General features: G+C 40.2%; 1 protein-coding gene across 10 annotated transcripts in view; it reads right to left on the bottom strand.

Annotated features, from left to right (window-relative positions):
* PLEKHH1 (pleckstrin homology, MyTH4 and FERM domain containing H1) overlaps positions 1 to 17,338 on the bottom strand; it is a 57,149-nt gene that overhangs the window by 22,856 nt on the left and 16,955 nt on the right. For all 10 annotated transcript variants that reach the window (XR_005566352.1, XM_039388994.1, XM_027716990.2 and 7 more), the window contains 11 exons: positions 16,046 to 16,129; positions 14,429 to 14,510; positions 10,742 to 11,751; positions 7,299 to 7,377; positions 6,635 to 6,723; positions 5,947 to 6,097; positions 4,829 to 4,968; positions 3,961 to 4,071; positions 2,812 to 2,898; positions 1,932 to 2,093; positions 881 to 961 (listed from right to left, as the gene is read on the bottom strand). Coding sequence is in view for 9 of the 10 variants with exons in the window: in XM_039388994.1 (XP_039244928.1) it covers positions 881 to 961; positions 1,932 to 2,093; positions 2,812 to 2,898; positions 3,961 to 4,071; positions 4,829 to 4,968; positions 5,947 to 6,097; positions 6,635 to 6,723; positions 7,299 to 7,377; positions 10,742 to 11,751; positions 14,429 to 14,510; positions 16,046 to 16,129 (2,076 nt within the window). In the remaining variant the exon portion in view is untranslated. The remainder of the gene's footprint in view (positions 1 to 880; positions 962 to 1,931; positions 2,094 to 2,811; positions 2,899 to 3,960; positions 4,072 to 4,828; positions 4,969 to 5,946; positions 6,098 to 6,634; positions 6,724 to 7,298; positions 7,378 to 10,741; positions 11,752 to 14,428; positions 14,511 to 16,045; positions 16,130 to 17,338) is intronic.

A 17,338-nucleotide genomic window follows, 5' to 3' on the forward strand; every position in this document is an offset into this window, starting at 1 on the left:
ATACTGGGAAAGAAAAGCCACATCAAAATGTTGGCAGTTCTGTAAAATGTAAGGAATAAATAATAAATTTGGTGTTTAGCTAATGTAATCTTGCATTTCTATAGAATCTCTTCTCTTTCATAAAGTGTGACACTTAGAAAGTATGCCACTACTTTTATTATTTTTCTTGGGAGAGCATCTACAGGTCAGAATGAGAATATGCAAATAAAAAGATGGCTTTTCCCATAAGGTACTGTTTTCTTCCCATTACACTTGATGTCACTCAGTATCTTGAGCCACTGTTTTCTGATCCTGGTCAGACTTTCTGCTTGCTGATGGAAAATTAGTACTTCTAAAATTACATAAGTAAGTAGATTAAGATAAAGAGAAGATATCTGCTGTGCTAACTCTGGAGGTCAATCCCAAATATGAACAGTATTTCTTGATATTCTAAAACTTGGGTTTTGAGATCACCAGGACAAAGCAATGTACTATTGGCCCAAGCTTCCAGAAATAGAAGGACATTCTACTAACTAAATGACCCCCCTTTTCCCATATTGTTGCTATTAATTTTCATGACAGCATGCAGATATATCAGCTGCTGTATTAAAGTCTGCTCTAAAGGCTTGACAAGACCAAATGGAGAAAGTGAGAAACAAGATATAAAGTGATATGAGAAAGTTCAATCACTTGCCTTTTAAGTCTGCTGTCATTCTAGTTTAAAAAAAAAGTAAAATCAGAGAAAATATTGATTCTCTTTGTGGAACAGATGCTGTTAGAAGAGGAAAAGTACAACCAAGGAAGAGCTTGAAGCATGAGACACAGAAGCAGCAAAAGGAAAGAAAGATTCATGAGAAATGTGGAAAGAGAGTTCAGAAATAAAAAGGGAAAAAGGAATTACTTTATCTTCATGATTTCGATAGTAGTAGAAAGTTTTTCCAATCAGTGCACACCAGACCAGCTTAGAGTGACCATGCTTGACCTGTAAGGAGGACAAAGAAATACAGGCTTTTAACATCAGCAGTGTTGCTGGAACAATTTTCTAGAATTTCAACTTCCAATTCAACTCTCCCTTAAAACCTTGCATATGTTATTTGTCTTATGCTAATATAAAGCTTCTCTCAAAACATACAGGGCACCACTTCCAAAAGCAGGAAAGTAAATCTAAGTAGATGGGACATAGGTGCTTATGGAAATGGGTCTAAGATTTTGTGAAGTATTTTACTCATTCACAATTTATCATTTCTGAAATACAATATGAAGAATTTCTGTATTCTGAGATACAATATGAAGAATCACCTATTTAAAATTATAAAACCAAATCAGTTCATCTCACCAGGAAAAGACCAGTCAACCTGTAGTGTGGGGAACAACCTGTGCTGCAGACAACCAACTTTCAGATGCAGGTTGTCTTTAGTCATCTTAGAAGCTAATCAGAAATATATTAAAATATTCATAGTAACTTGCAATGCAAAACTAATCTATGGAAATGGTATAAAGCATAAGAATTCTCAGCCTTTGTACTTTGCACTAATGTACATGCAGTCTGTTATGACTGGAATAAATGCTAACCTAGAACTATACAAGCCATTTCCTTGGAACTCTCCAAGTTACAGACCAACTAAATGTAACATTTAACAGTTCCCTGATTTTTTTGCTGTGATATGCTATGAATTCTGTTGAAGAAAAGCATACACAAGCTAGATATTTGTTATTACTTACTATTTGACAAAGTCGGTATCTTTCAGCAGCCTTGTTTGTCTCATTCCTTATCATTTATATAGATGTTTTGCTTTGAAATGCAGAAATCTACTGACACTTTTCTTTCTTTCCCTACTCTTATAGGGAGTATTGAAATACTAATTTCTTGCTCACATTTACTGTACAAACCAAGAAGCTGGTACACTGTCAATGCCGATCTAAACTGAATAAAGTACGAAATATTATTTTACCTTGGTTAGCCAACCTTTCACAGTAGGTTTATCATCACCGTGAGGAACACCAACAGGACTGGTCACTTGCACTCTCAGGATACTCTGTAGGACATGAATCCATTCCTCTAGGATGTTGGGTGAGTCTGCTGTCAGGAAGTAGGTCCTCTTTTCTGTCACAAGCTGGAAGGAAAAGGAGTGAGAAAATATAAATCTGCACACCTACAAATCTTTTCTTCAGCTGCTGAGTTTCTTTATCCCATAGAGATTTTTTTTTTTGGTCATTCGGGAGGGATTTTTTGAGGGTAAGAAAAAAGGTGCTCATCCTCAAAGCCCAAGTGAAAGAAATGAAACTCAAATCAATCAAATTCTCATGGACTCTCTTGCTGTTTCTCTTGGATATTGAGGCTTTATGTCCTCTCTCATCTTTTCTTGTTTCTCAGTGCTGCTGCTAATTTTTCACTTTAAAGGTGTGTACATAAATGTGGGGTTTTTGCTGCCTTCACTTTGTATTGCATTCTGCATTCACTACCTTGTGACTCTGAAAGGAAAGATGCAATGAATTTAACAGCATTAAGTCTTAGCAACTTCAATTCCACAAGAGCAGAAGGTAGCTCACAGGTCAGGCCATGTGCCTTTCAGAGTATGAGAGAAACTTCAATGCTGTCTTTATAATAAAGTCCCCTAACATAATGATGTGAAACTGAATCCACTGATGGGCTAACTTCTAGTACTTCAAAAGTAGGAATCCAACACTTCAGATGTTTCTTCAGATCCTCCAGGCATGTAAAATCATGCTAGAGATCTTGTAAGAGTTTTTCAAAAAGAGGAGATCCTAGGTACTATCTCACACAGCCACTGAGTGTGTATGGTTATCTGCAGGATAAAAAGCAATGCCTACCTGGAATGTTTGGGACCCTTCACCTCTGACAATTTGGCATGAGGAATTCAGCTCCATCTGCCCTTGTGGCTTGCGGATAACATCGCTCTGAGGAAAGAAAAGCAGTTTTTTCAGCAGGAAACCTCAGATGGATCTTAGAGTACTTATACAGAGCATAATATGCATGTGCAGGTCGGAGTCTGCATTCATGAGATGGAAAGGACAGCTGAAGCCTGCCAGGTTGACTATGAGACAGTGTGATCCCACTGCAACGATGAAGCAAGTCTCCTCAGTAGTGGCAGACAATATAACAAGGGTAATGGTGACAAATACTGTCTTATGAAGTTCGAATTGGACATTAGGAAAAAAATCCAAACCACCAACAGGCTAAAGTCTTTCTCACTGGGAAGGCAATACAGTACCAAACACGTACCAAGATGGTGGCTGAATTTCCACCTTTAGAAGTTTTCAAGACTGGGCTAGACAAAACCATCTACAGCTGATGACAGTCCTTCTTCAATGTGTTAGTTGGACTAGGGTCTTCCAGAAATCACTTCCAACAACAGTCTAAATTCTAAGTATTTATGAAATTATATATATATATATATATATGAATATGGTGTATATATATATATGAATATAATATATATGTACAATCTGCTTGTGCATTCTGATGGATAAACCCAGTGTCAGAAATAAAGATGTCCTGTGCCCTAGGATGTATTTTTTCTTGTTAGAATATGACAACTGAGAAAATGAAAAAGTTGAAAATCAATTTTCTCAATATTCTTGACTTGTAAGCAAATATGTGTATAAACACAGAAGTACTGTGCAATTATGCAGGTATGGAGGAAATTACTGTCCAGAAGAAAAAATTGTGGAAGGTGAACATCCCTAAGTATAATTCTCTGTAATGTAGCTAAATACAGCAGAATAATGAAGGCAAACAATAGCAGTATTTTATCATACATACAAATATTGTCCGCATGACAATATTTTCAATTTTACCCTAGTTTTCTAGTATTTCCATGTCCATGCAGCAGGGTGAAAAATGAAAGAATCTAGCTTTCTTTCCCATGGAAGCTGTAGTTTTCCTCAGAACCCCATGTACTGACTGATGAGTATTTCTCTGTGCCTCCAGAGAATAGTAAATGTATCCCAGTGACTTACCGGAGACTTGTAGTACATGATTTGTCTGTTTCTAAGAACAAACCATCGTCTCTTCCACATCTTTACCTGGCTGCCCATTTTGAGCAAGTAACCTGATTTCTCCATGGGTTCCTGGAGGGAAAAAAACAAAGTGGAGAGGAGATTATCCTGCACCTCTCAAAATACAAATGAAAGTGTGCTGAAGTCAAGCCCAGATGTTTTCTGCATCTCCATCATTTTCTGCTTTGTTTAGTAGCAGCCATCAAAGGTCAGTGCTCTCTGCTCAGCTTGGAGAGAGCCCTTAACTATCTGTGTAGCTGCAAATACCACTTTGTGTTGCTTTAGTAAAGAAAGCATCTGAAGATAATTTCACTGGTTGTTTGATGCATTGTAAACTTACTTGTCCTCCTACCAAAGCACTGATTTTCCAAACAAAAGTGAAGGCTGTCTCTATGCCATGATTAGACTCCTGTTCCTTCTCTGCTTGATCTCTCACATTCAAGAGTACAGAATTTAATGCTACCCGTGTTTGAGGTTTTTTTCTAGGCCAAAATATTATATCCTGTCTCATTCCTTCCTCTGAATTTCCAAACTTGTTTTGTCCCAAAAGTGTAAGGCCATCATTAAAGTAGAATATGACTACAGGAAATCAATACAGGCCATCAGAAAAGAATACAGCCCTTGAGGCACATACTTTAATCTAACCACATAAGAGAAATTGCACCTTCTTCTGAAACATCAGATAGTGTCTTTTGATACCTATCAGCTGGACCAACAGCCCAGTCTGTCAGAGCACCTGCAGGGGATAACTCAATATATTGTAGTTATGCTTTTTCAAGGCCAAGGCTCTGTTTGCATTCCTTTACAACTGTAATGTAGTGAGACTTACAGTGCAGATTCCACCATCAGTGGAATAGGAAGATGTTCGCTGTAGCTTATGTTCTGGCTCTGAATAGTCATCATCCAAGGAATAGGCATCAGGAGGGATGGCATAGTCACTCTCAGAGCTCAGTGAGGACATAGATACACCTGTTTAAAACAAAGGAAGGAATGAGAATCATGGCTAGACAGAAGCATTCACTGAAGTTTTTCCCACTCTGAAAAAGTTTCTGAGTTCACCACTAAGGCTTTTTTTGTTCAAGAAGAAGAAATCAGATCAGACTTTGGAAACCCAAACCCCACTAACCAGACTTCTGAGAACTCTTTTCCCTAGGAACACAAGTAGTGAAAGTGAGTTTTGGATACTGACAGTGAAATAAATTTATTGTTGAATAAAGACAGAATAAAAAATATTTAAAAAAAAATAAACAGACCTGTTATCTAAAGGACAGACAGATTGTTTGCAGCTCTAAACATCTATTATAGAGTCTAAAGCCCCTCAGATTCCAGTTAAGGAAAAGGCTCCCTCACTAACAATGGGGCTTTGCTTTCTGTGAATCTTCCACCAGTGGTCCATGGCAATGCAGAGATACATCAGCCAATGCATGCAAGTTAAGACTACATGAAATATGATTCTATTTTACTGACTACCAATTATAATGAAAATTCCATTTGAAGATCCCGTTTAGTCTTCCCAGCAGATAAGAAAAAATGTCCTAATCAGTACGCAAAGTACCTGATGCCTCTCAAAGATACAAAAGATTTCCTTACTGGTCAAGCAATTACCAGCCAGTGACAAAGACAAAAAAAGCATTTTCTTTACTATGCCAGTACTAGTTTGCTTTCAAGGAAAAGTCACAGAAAAGGTTCAGATGACTGGATATGTGATGAATTTGGGAGATAATCCTTCCCACAATCTAAGTTTAGCAATTGCCTGAATGGAAATCTATCAGCAGTAAAAACCACCTAAGAGAACAGATTTCTACTGAGTAGCTGTTGATGTCTGCACACATTCTGGGAGAATTCCTTAGTAGCATTTGCCTGTCACTGATGATGCTGTTCAGGGCATCTTGCCTCTCCTGTCATGACAAGAGTTCATCCTGCTCAGTAGCAATACTCCCACTTTACCTCTTTTCACTGCACGAGGGCTGCCTGGCATGCTAGCTTTCCTGTTCTCAGATCCAGCAGTAGAAGTCCTTAAGCTGGCATGGGAGCCACAGTCATCATCAGATCCTGAAGATTCGTCTAAGAAAGGCACGTTGCTGATCTGTGTGGCTTTCTGGAAAATAGACATGTTAGAGACGTGTTAGACACGCTATTGGTTAGCGTGTGAGAGAAGAGTTTCTTCAGGACAATCCCTACTCAATAAGGAGGCAGAGCAATCAATGCCCTTCATTTTCACAACACCTTGCCCACTTCTGCCCCGGGGTTCTTCATTTCCTCCCCTTCTGGTCTGAGAACTTCCATGCTGGACTGTCTAGTCCCATCTGTTTGGGTCTCCTCTGGTTACGCCCTCATACTGTTCCACAAGCCCTGTGCTCCATTTCATTCTTTAGGCTGCACCCACCATCACCTCTAGGTTTCTACAGCCTCATAGTGCACACTGCAGCTTCCTGGACCAAAACTGCTGCAGTGTTCTGTATTCCTAAACACATTTATCATTTGCTAGTCCTTCAGCATTCTTTTGGTGTCCAGTGCTTCCCAAGATTCTCTAATTTTCGTTCCTTCGCTGCACAGCTTCATCCTGTTTTCTCTAAAATTACTAGCAGGCCTGGACCATGCTTTTCATAACAGGAAAAGTGAGGTAACTCCTTACCCCCTTCAGTGTAGTGTAGACTGGCACAGTGACGTTTCTGTAGATAAGACAGGTAAATGGCCCAGAAGTTGAACACGAGAAATTGGAAACTGGAAAAATTCAGAGAGAAAGCAAGAGAGCAAATAATACAAACTGGTGAAAAAGTGAAGGTTTTAATGGAGAAGCATATCAAGGATTGCCATCCTGGAAAATCTGGCCTCAGAAAGGCCAAGGAATGTGTTATTAATTACATACAACTCCCACAGAGAGCCGCAAAGTTCTCTCCATTTAGCCTGTAAGATGTCTTACCCACTCCATGGTACAATGGCAATCTGGTGCCCCATGTCCAAATAGATAAAAGCCCTAACAGGGGACAGTGATGGTGAATAAGACTTTTAAAAGCAGGCCACAGACATGCAGAGGCAGAAGAGTGGCTACAAAAGTAATGAAGGAGATAATGGAATCCCTAAACATGTCACAGAACAAAGAGGCACAAACAGCCCAGCACAAACCATTGCTGAGATAGATGTGTCCTCCTCCAGTCCTTTCTTTATCATGGCTATCTATGAGATCAAATTTACTTTGAAAACAGGGAAGGAAATGAAGACATGTGAACAGCCAGAAGCCCAGGTACCACACTGGCACCATAAACCCCCTCTAAGGATGGATCTTGTCTAGCACTTACAGCATCTGGAAGTATCATTCACCATGGTCACTTCAGACAACCTCATGCCAGACTTGGCCACAGCATAGATTCGGCTCTCCTGAAACAATAATACCACGAACAACAGTGATCAGAAAAAACGTGATTCTTGCAGAAAGAAACGCTCATGTCACAGAATCACGCCACAGTCACACCTTTGGGCAGGAAGGAGGGGCTCTCTGAGATTGCTGTATTCCACCCTATGTTGTGTGAATGACCATTAGTGGAAGCATGTTACTCTGTGTGAATCCCCACAGATATGGGGGATTCACAGAGATGATATCACAGACTGGAACACCTACACGCAATTATCAATAAATTACTATATCACAGCTTGGAAAAAGATGGGAGTTTTCCACTTTATAAACAATGCATTAAAATGAATAAAGAACTGCCACAAACCAGGACAATTTATTGAGTCACCACCTGCAAGGATGCTCATTCTCTGATAACGGAATGAAAGAAATGCCTGGAATGATCTCAATAAGCCTGTGTCTCAGTTATAACAACATACGGAGCTTTCAGTTCAAAGGCTCTCCAAGTGCTTCACGAATTGGTAACAATTCCAGCGGGAAAACCCAAATCTGTATCTAAATGCAGTATTGTGACTAAGACATTAACCATTCTGAAATGGATAAAATCCAAAGCTAGGGAACCTCTTGCTGCTCCTAAAAGCATACAACCAATCACACATAGCACACATAGCACACAATACATACACATGGAAGTACCTAAGACTGCAAAGTCAAGTACACACAGACAAAAAAAGAAATTACAGAATAAGTATTTTCTGTACGTATTTGCACTGAAATTTAGTTTCTAATGAAATACTACGTGAATCTTTTTCCCCAGACAACTCCTATTCAGGGAATGTAATGGATATTTCTTACTGATTATGCTACTATTTATTATTCTATTCATGACTTACTGTTACTTAAATTACTACACTTAAATTTGCCCTACTTGGATACATTTACTTGATTCTAGTCTGAAGAAAAAATACTGGATTTTTCATGTGTTACTGACAATAATAATGCAATGCTTCACAAAAATTAATAAAAAAATTTACATTAACCCTGGGAGGGACAGTGATAGGTGCTATCAGAAGAACTCAGACATAAGTTTTTCCGAAGAACTCAGACATAAGTTCTTTGAAGTACTGAATAACTTTGGAGTACCCATTTCAAGATGTCCAAGATGTGACTTTTTGAGAATTTAGCATCATAAAACATTGTAATGAAAACAAATTAATACAGTTGCAGCACAGAAGTGATCAGCACTTCTGTAATCAAATTTAGTTGCCAAATTCAAGTTAGACATTCAGAAGAATGTGTGTGGAGCTGATAATCACCTGTGAAAAATCAAGCCTAAGAGACCAGAAGAACTTTATATGGGAACTCTAGATCAGAGACAGGAATAGTAGCCAATCTCCGAGTCATATTTCCCTTCTTCCAAGTGAGTACCCTGTTCATTGACACCTTTCTGACTTCTGCAGCAAATGAAACAGACATCTTGAAAAATTGCAGTTTCTTTTACCACACTATCCACCTTCACTCCCAGCACAGTTCCATATTATGGACTGAAAGAAAAGAAATTCCTTTGGAAAAGCAGATGTGATTATACTGGCGTTTAAATTGGTATCATAAAGGATACAGCCAAAGACCACAATTAACATTTAGTTTTCCTTGAAAATAAATTTATAAAACATAAGAATTAACAATGAGTGTTTGACTTTGCACCTTCAATAAATCACTTGTTTGCCCATGCCTTTTAAAAAAGCAAATAAAAACAACAAAATCATCTCTTTTGATACTACATTGACCTCCACCAGGTTAGACTAATGCAGACTTTGGCCTCTTTAGGAGCCAAAGTTGACAGGGTCCCTTGGGAGTCAGTCCTGAAGGGCAAAGGGGTCCAGCAAAACTGAACATTCTTCAAGAAGGAAATCTCAAAGGTGCAGGAGTAGGCCATTCCCATGTGCTGAAAGATGAGACAGTGAGGAAGACTGGCCTGGCTGGATAGAGAGCTTTGGCTTAACTCAGTAAAAAAAGGGGTGTTTATGACCTCTAGAAGAAGGGGCAGGCAACTTAGAAGGACTACAGGCAGGTTATACAGGGAGAAAATTAGAAGGGTCAAAGTCCAACTAGAATTTCACTTGGCTACTGCAGTAAAAAACACTAAAAGATTTCTATAAATACATGAGAAACAAAAGGAGAATAACAATCCTTTATTGGATACGGTAGGAAACATAGTGACAAAGGATAAGGAAACAACAGAGGTACTTAATGCCTTCTTTGCTTCAGTCTTTCACAGTAAAGCCAGTTGTTTTCCAGGTACCCAGCCCTCCAAGCTGGAAGATATGGACAGGGAGCAGAATGAAGCCCCCACGATCCCAGGAAAAATGCTCACCCACCTGCTAACACCACTTAAACACGCACAAGTCTATGGGGCCAGGTGGGATCCACAGGAGGGTGCTGAGGGAGCTGAAGAGGTCACTGAGCCACTGTCCATCATTTACCAGCAGTCCTGGTCAACCGGGGAGGTCAAAGGTGACTGGAAGTTGGCAAATGTGACACCCATCTATAAGAAGGGCCAGAGGAGGATCTGAGGAACTACAGACCTGTCAGCCTGACCTCAGTGGTAGAGAAGGTCATAGAGCAGATCATCTTGAGTGCCATCACACAGCATGTACATGATAACCAATTGATCAGGCCCAGCTGGCATGGGTTTATGAAAGACAAGTCCTGCATGACCAACCTGATCTCCTTCTGTGACAAGGTAACCTGGTCAGTGGTTGAGGGGAAGGCTTTTTCTTTTTTCCAACCTAAACAATTCTATGACTAGTAAACAATCCAGCTAACAAGTAAGTGAAAGCAAGAACAACAAACCCCTTTCTCACATATTGTAAGCAACAGGACATGTATACCACTTTACCAAAGGCTTTCACAAAATTTTCCTAATAGCAGAAGCATACCATGAGATAGGAATGCTGAGATCTAATCCATGTATTTATTCTAGTATTCACAGATTTTTCTCACTCTGGAGCTATCTTGTCTGGTCCACTGCATTTATGAGTAATTTTTCTATCTTACACATGTGACAACAGAACTAAGGACTAACTTTTGATGACCCATAATGATAAACCACAATGCAGCACCTCTTGACTTCCCTTTATATTCCTGTGTTTCTTGAGCACTGTTTTTTTCCATGAATTTTTTTCCCCTTATAAAGACAAAAGGAGAAAAAAAAAAATTGTCAGTGGAACCAGCATGCCCCTGTCATGCTGGAACTGTCAGACTTGGTGCTTCAAGAATGTAACCTGTGATGTCCACAGGTAACAACTGCTTGAGCTGTTGTAGCCTAACTACTGGGCACTACTCAAAGATAAGCACCACTTCTCAGCCTGTCGTCCTTGCATTTCTTACCCATGATGGGAATCTGTGCAGCGGTGGTGTTGGAGGTTTACCTCCTGGGTCAAGTATGCCAGCCTCAGAACTCACAGCTTCTCTCTGCTCTGCAGGTAAGTGGTACGTTTCCTCACACGCTCTAGCTTCTTCCCTCAGCAGTCCACATTCTGTATCCATCTTCTCCAATACTCCATCATCATCAATATCTGTCTCCTCCACGAGCCCATGGCAGGCTGGAGGGTCTGTTATGGGCTGGAAAGTGCTAGTCTCTAAGTGCATTACATGATGGAAGGAATTAGCCCCTGGCTGTGGTTGGCTGTGATGTCTCTTGGCCAGTTGAATACTGTCTCTTGGTGTATTGGGTGTTCGTATTTTTGGAAAGGTCATACTAGTCCCAAGGCTGCATTCCCTCCCTGCACAGGAGGAATGCACTGTAACAGTTGATGTTGACACAACCAGGGGTGGTTCAGCAGTTTGGAGACGGCCCTCAAGCATGCTCATTATTTCTCCTGAGGAAGAGGACTCCAGCCGGTGGGAGTGGAATCTGGCACTCAGATCATCAGAGAAGCGGGTGCCATCAAAACCCACTTGTTTCAAGGTGCTCACAGCACTACCGTTTTCTTTCAAAGATGACTGGAAGGTCAAAGCCTCAAGAATTCTTGTGGTCTCAGCTGGAGGGTCCACTGATACAGGATCAGAGCACCCTAAACCGTGTTCAGAACTTACGGCTGGAAATACATCCTTCTCTGTGGAGAGATTCCAGCTTGATGGGTCAGACACGAGGTTCAGCTTATTCTGGGAAAGCAGAGATATATCCTCTCCATTCTCAGTAAAGGTGTCATTGGCAAGGACTGTATTTGCTGAAGAAAGGACATGCTTGGTAGGTCCTGTCTGACGCACCTCTCTGAAACCAGGTGCAAGGAGCACAGATTCCTGGCCTATCTTCTCAGCAAAAGAGGCCTGTGATGCTCTAGGCTTCAGGGAACTACAGCTCCAAAGAGATTCAAAGGGAGGAATGCTGGTCATATCTACGAGGGAGGAGAACATATGGTTAGGGCATTCAAATGCTTTAATGTCTTAATTGTTGCTTCCTAGTGTATGTTCATGCCAGTTGTATTTCAATAACACCCTGGCCTGGTTAGGACTATACAGAACAGGAAAGAGATTGCTGGGCACAGTTATAACAAAAGTGCTATACATTTATAACTGGGAATAGCACAGAAGAGATGAGCAGGAAATGATTAATCACTGTTTCTTACAAAAGTAGAATTAAGGGGTGCCTAATGAAATTATCAAGCAGCGCATTTGAAATTTACAGAAGGAAGGGTTTTTTCCAGACAAAAAAGGAAATACAATGTTGCAGATATGCCAGAAAAACTAATGTATCAGTAGTATGGAAGCTCTGGCCGAGAAATTTCCTAAACTACTGACAGCAGAAGCTGGAAGGGTAAATGGAGAGGAGGGCAGGTTTACTTGCAGTATTTCCTACACTCTGTCCTGAAACATCCACAAACAGCCAGGAGATGGGATACAGGCCTAGGCAAGCTTTCAGTCTAATGCAATATAACAGTTTTTACTCTTACCTATATACAACTATGTCTCTTCTCTTAAAACAGCCATGAGAAGGAAGTGCATTTACCAGACAATACTGTCAAATAACATCCAAGTGGCCAGAACACTGCTTAGCATTGCTTTTGGCTTTAGTGGACCTACAGTGTTTTAAGTCATCAAATAAGATGGTATGATTCCACCCTTCCCAAGGGCTACATGAGACTTCCAGGAAAGGTATGGAGATCTTCTTAAGCATCACACCAATCAGTGAGGTTACTCTCTTTTCAAGAATCTCCCTAGAGCTTTTTGCTATCCTTTTGTGCTATATGACCCACGCAGTGCTTTTTGTCACAAAGTTTTATAATAGTTTCTTACATGATTTTGCTGTAAAATCTTTTTTTTTCTTAGTTCTTTCTCTGCCCTTTCAGTTGCTATATTAGAAGATGACATAAAAAATAGATCCTAGATGGCTTCCATTGTCCTTTTTCTATTTAGTACCTACCCTTTATAATTCTTGTATTTTTTCCTTTCCATAATCACCAGATTTAAAGACTATCTCAGTTCTACAATTTCTTCTGAATAGTAGCTTTAGGGTATGAGAAAGTGTGGATAAAACTTGAAGTGGCAGAGGATGTTTGACTGATGTTGGCATTTATACACTGTCTGACTGAAAAAGCACCAAATCATTAGATGCTTTAGAAATTGCAAAATATGGGTGAGTGTGACTCTGCATAGGTATCGCTGAAAATGCTGCCTTAACATCAAACTCTATGGGTGTTGCTTAACCAGCAACGGTTAAGGAATTAGGAAGTAGAAACAAACTGAAGACACAAAATTACAGAGGGAAGAGCAAACAGTAGAATACATTACTGTTGACAGTGGAGAGGATGAAACCTGCTGAGAAAAAGACAACCATGAGACCTTGGTGCTTGAGTCACAAGGAACTGAATGTTAACAAAGCTAACACATACCACTGGCACACAAAAATCTTGGCACACATTTCCCCTGACCCTGAGGTAAGTCATTAGTGTAGACTGAAAAGAGGCATTCATTTTAAATATTGCTGATATTTTTGCAGCCTCCTAGATGTGACAGGAGATTAAGAAGAGGAAGCTGTTACTATTAGCATAGCAAGTAAGAAGAGATTTGTCTCTCTGCAGAGGCCTCTGACTTCAGCCTGGCATAGTGAGACTAGTGAGGCATAAGAGGAGAGGGCAGTGATGTTTACTGCCCAGAGAGCTGGGATCCAGGGAACACTTAATACCAGATTATTAACGCAGCTTACCAGGCATTCTCCTTTTGTGAACAGTCAGAGCCAGAGGGGATGAGAAAAACCCAGTCATAAAGCATTTCGCTAGAAATATGGCAGGATTTAGAAGGAATTTTGCCCTATTCCCTTGCTGTGGAGTGATAGGAATGCCGGGAAGACTTCTGCAGGAAAGAAATGCCCCCTGCCTGCATGCCCAGTGAAGTTCTGGAAACTAGCTATCTTACTGTGACCAAACCAAGCTCATGAAAAACTAAAAGGAAGAAAATCGTTACGAGAGAATTTCCTCTGCAAAGTGTGTTGCAATGAAAGGTGCTGAATACAAGCCCCGGAGACTAAGTTTTTCTGTCTGTCCACCAGAGAAGAACTGCAAAAGCCCAAACACCATAAGCAGCTTTCTCCAATCCAACCTGATAGCACAGAGGATCCCAGCATCCTAAAGGCAGACCAGACATCTGCTGCCTTGGATTATTCAATTACTCAGCTCACATGACAGCAGAGGTTCTGTGGGGATGAGAATGACTCACATGTGGAAGTAAAGTGAAATACCTCGGGGACTTCTCCCCTCCAGCACTGAAGTGAATGTACTTTACTACGTACTTCAATGAATGCTTCTAATTCAGGAGCTCAGTGGCTTATTTTAATGGCAAAAGCAGATTTTTAGAAAAGGGTTCTGTGTTCAATCATTAGTGGAAAAACACTTAAGAGTTTAAGGCAGGTAAGCATGGTATTCCCATCTTAAAAATAGATCCACTGAGGAACAGAGCAATTCCATTGCTTGCTGTTACAAGTGTTAATTTCTGACAAAATTAAGAATACAACCTGGGAATGCTAACTTCCACTCTTGTGGTGGTTACTAGGCTACAATGCCAGGTGAGCACATTTACCTTGCAATGTATCCTGAAGGGCTTCAATTTGCTCCATCAGCCTCTGATTACAAGTTTTCAGGTGGTAATTCTCTAGCTCAAGCTATGAAAAAACAATAATAAAAACTGAAATATAATGCAAAACTGTGTGTGCAAGTGATCCACTATACAGAATATGTCTTCATCTTTACCACATTCAAGTGTCTTAACAAGGAAAAAAAATGATGTGTGAGTCTACCAGTCATCTTGAAATCCTTCTACTCAGCAGCTGCACTGGACAACCCACTTAAAGATTTAGCTGTGCTTTCTCAAACAGCCTCTGCATATACCATTGTGCTTCTCAAACAGGCCTTCTAATTTACTTCCATGATATTGTTTATCATTTACTCCTGTTGCAGAAATAACTGTCACGAAAGAGAGAATCAAAAAAAGCATTACCCCGAAGGAGCGTTTTTCCATCTCACCCTGTATATAGCAAAAGAAGGGGACCAAAGAAAAAAGCCAACAAATGTTAAGGGTGCATTTACATTTCCAGCTAGGGCATGAGAGATTCTTTGCAAATTTGCCTTATGCCTTTACTTTAAGTGTCTCAGCATCCATTCTTAAACACAGCAGTGGTGCACCCAGGCAGGCTTCCTTCTTGATGGCAAAGTTGAAACCACACCAGTGGTGCTGTCTAGAGTAACCCATTTGCAACACAGACTCCAAGTTCTCCAATTGGCAGTGCTCCACTTTTGCATGGTACGCACCTAGAATCAGCATCTGGCACAAACTTCATTGGCAGTAAAGACATAATGTGAATGTATGGCCCTGGATTCACAGCAGACCACACCAAATTAATCCCCGTGCTTCTTCTTTGTGCTGCACCAGTCAGTAATGTAAATGCACCTTAAGTTATCTCATACAGGAAAATGAAAGAGAAGCAGCCCAGCAGCTTGATGAAATATCTAGGTAATTCAATGATATTACAAAGTCCCATAATAACATAATTAGTGCCCACAAAGACTTCTTCTTCCAACTTCAAGAAATTCCCTTTCTGGCATAAACTGGGAAATACATGTCTTTAACTTGGAATAAAAGACCAGATGGCTCCACTCCCAGTTGTAAACTATTACTGCATCTTCAAAACTGCATGCTGACCACTATCTTTGTTTTTCTAGAAGGTAGGCCCAGATAGAGGCACAAGTCCATAGGATGGATAGGACAGAAACGTTAGAGAAAATACTGGGCAGTAGGAAAACACCATTAGTCAGAGATGGTAAATTAAGGCAGAGCAAAGGACATGTTTGTGTTACAGTTGGTTTGTCAGAAAGACAGAAACTGCACCCAGAGAAAAAAGAGAGAGGCAGAGGAAAGCGAGGTGAAAGCCACTTGTGACTACTAAATCTTCTTCAGAGACTGCTTTTGGGCACTGGTGACTTCACGGTCATTTATAGTTTGCCCAATAAAGTCAATAGCCCTCACCCAAGAGTGATGACCCTAGCTCTACAACAGAGTATGCATAGGGCCAAGCAAGCAGAGAGCCTCTGTGGCAGATTGACCATCCTCAAAGTACTGTCCTATACAGGAGCCCACTGGCAGTGCAGCCACTGTACCTACTCACAAGCCTTGAAACTTGGCAGTAAGCTAGAGACTTACCTCCCTGAGCTTAAATGTTACCCATTCTTTGATCTTGGCAGCTTTCTCTTGAACAATTTTGGCTTCTTCAGTCCTCAACTGTTTCTGTGCCAAAAAACCAAAACCAACATTACACACATTAGGAGAATACAACGAACTGTTCTCAGTAAGTTACTGCACCGGGAGCGACTGAAACACTGACGCTCCCATTCCAGATATAAGATTTAAGACTTAATTGGATATTATTATTTAGCTGGCCTTTGAAAAAAATCAAGCTCTAAGTTGTCTTACATGGTCTCTAGAGTTAAATTCAGAGAGTTGTTTCAAGAGTTTGTTCTGGAATAGCAAAATCCAGCTCAGGTAATGATTGCTCACCTAACAGAGTTTGAGTACAATCTGCAACTTTTTCTGTTTCAGATGGTTTTGTAATGTTGCTGTTTGCTATTGACATCTGTAGTGTTACCCCAACCTACACACACATTATTGCCCACAGTTAGTAAGAATTAAGCAATGCTTATAAGTGTTTTATAAAATCTAATCATTCCAAGCAAAAGGGATTCAACTGCTGTAAGCACAGGTGTAGGGCACAGACTTTCAAGATACACAAGATGGAAACTAATACCAACAATGTATTTAACACACACACACACAATATTTTCATTGAGAAAGTAAACTAGGAGGAAAAAAAAAAAAACAAAACCAAAAACCCAGCTCCAAAACTTGACCTTGAAACACTAAGACCTGCTAGGAGGTTTTCAGATGGTGTATGTGGTTGTACCTTTACATACCCATTAAAACAGGTTCTAGTCCGCACAGAGGTGTTATGGCAATACTGTTTGTTTGCACAATGAACATTTTCCCCCCAAATATCTGCTTGTGCAATATTGCTACATCGTTTTCGCAGCTGCGTTTTCTCAGCCATGTTTTTAACTTTTTTGGAAATTTCCTTTGAAAGATGCTGGATTAATACCATGAACATCTGAAGCCTTCTGTTTATCTCCTGTGTAGCTCCATCAGAAGCAACATCACTGAAAGCTCTCCTATCTACATAATGATTTAAACATCTGCAAGAAGAAATCAGTTCTAGGAGCAAGGGAGGGAGGGAGGAGGAATATATGCTATATGGTACATTCAGCTCTGGTTTCTCCAATTAATGGGCAAAGACTTTCGGTAGCACTTGGTGGTTTCCCTGCTAGATTGTCTTTTCCTGATGTGAAAAAATACTGGTAATTATGATAATAAAGATGTCAGTGCGTCCCCCCACTTTAAGTTTTTCAAACTGATGAATACCATATAAATACACAGTAGACTGTG

Source organism: Pipra filicauda, unplaced genomic scaffold, assembly GCF_003945595.2.
Source record: "Pipra filicauda isolate LSUMZ 115617 unplaced genomic scaffold, ASM394559v2 scaffold6_size6359152_pilon, whole genome shotgun sequence".
NCBI classification, from domain to species: Eukaryota; Metazoa; Chordata; class Aves; order Passeriformes; family Pipridae; genus Pipra; species Pipra filicauda.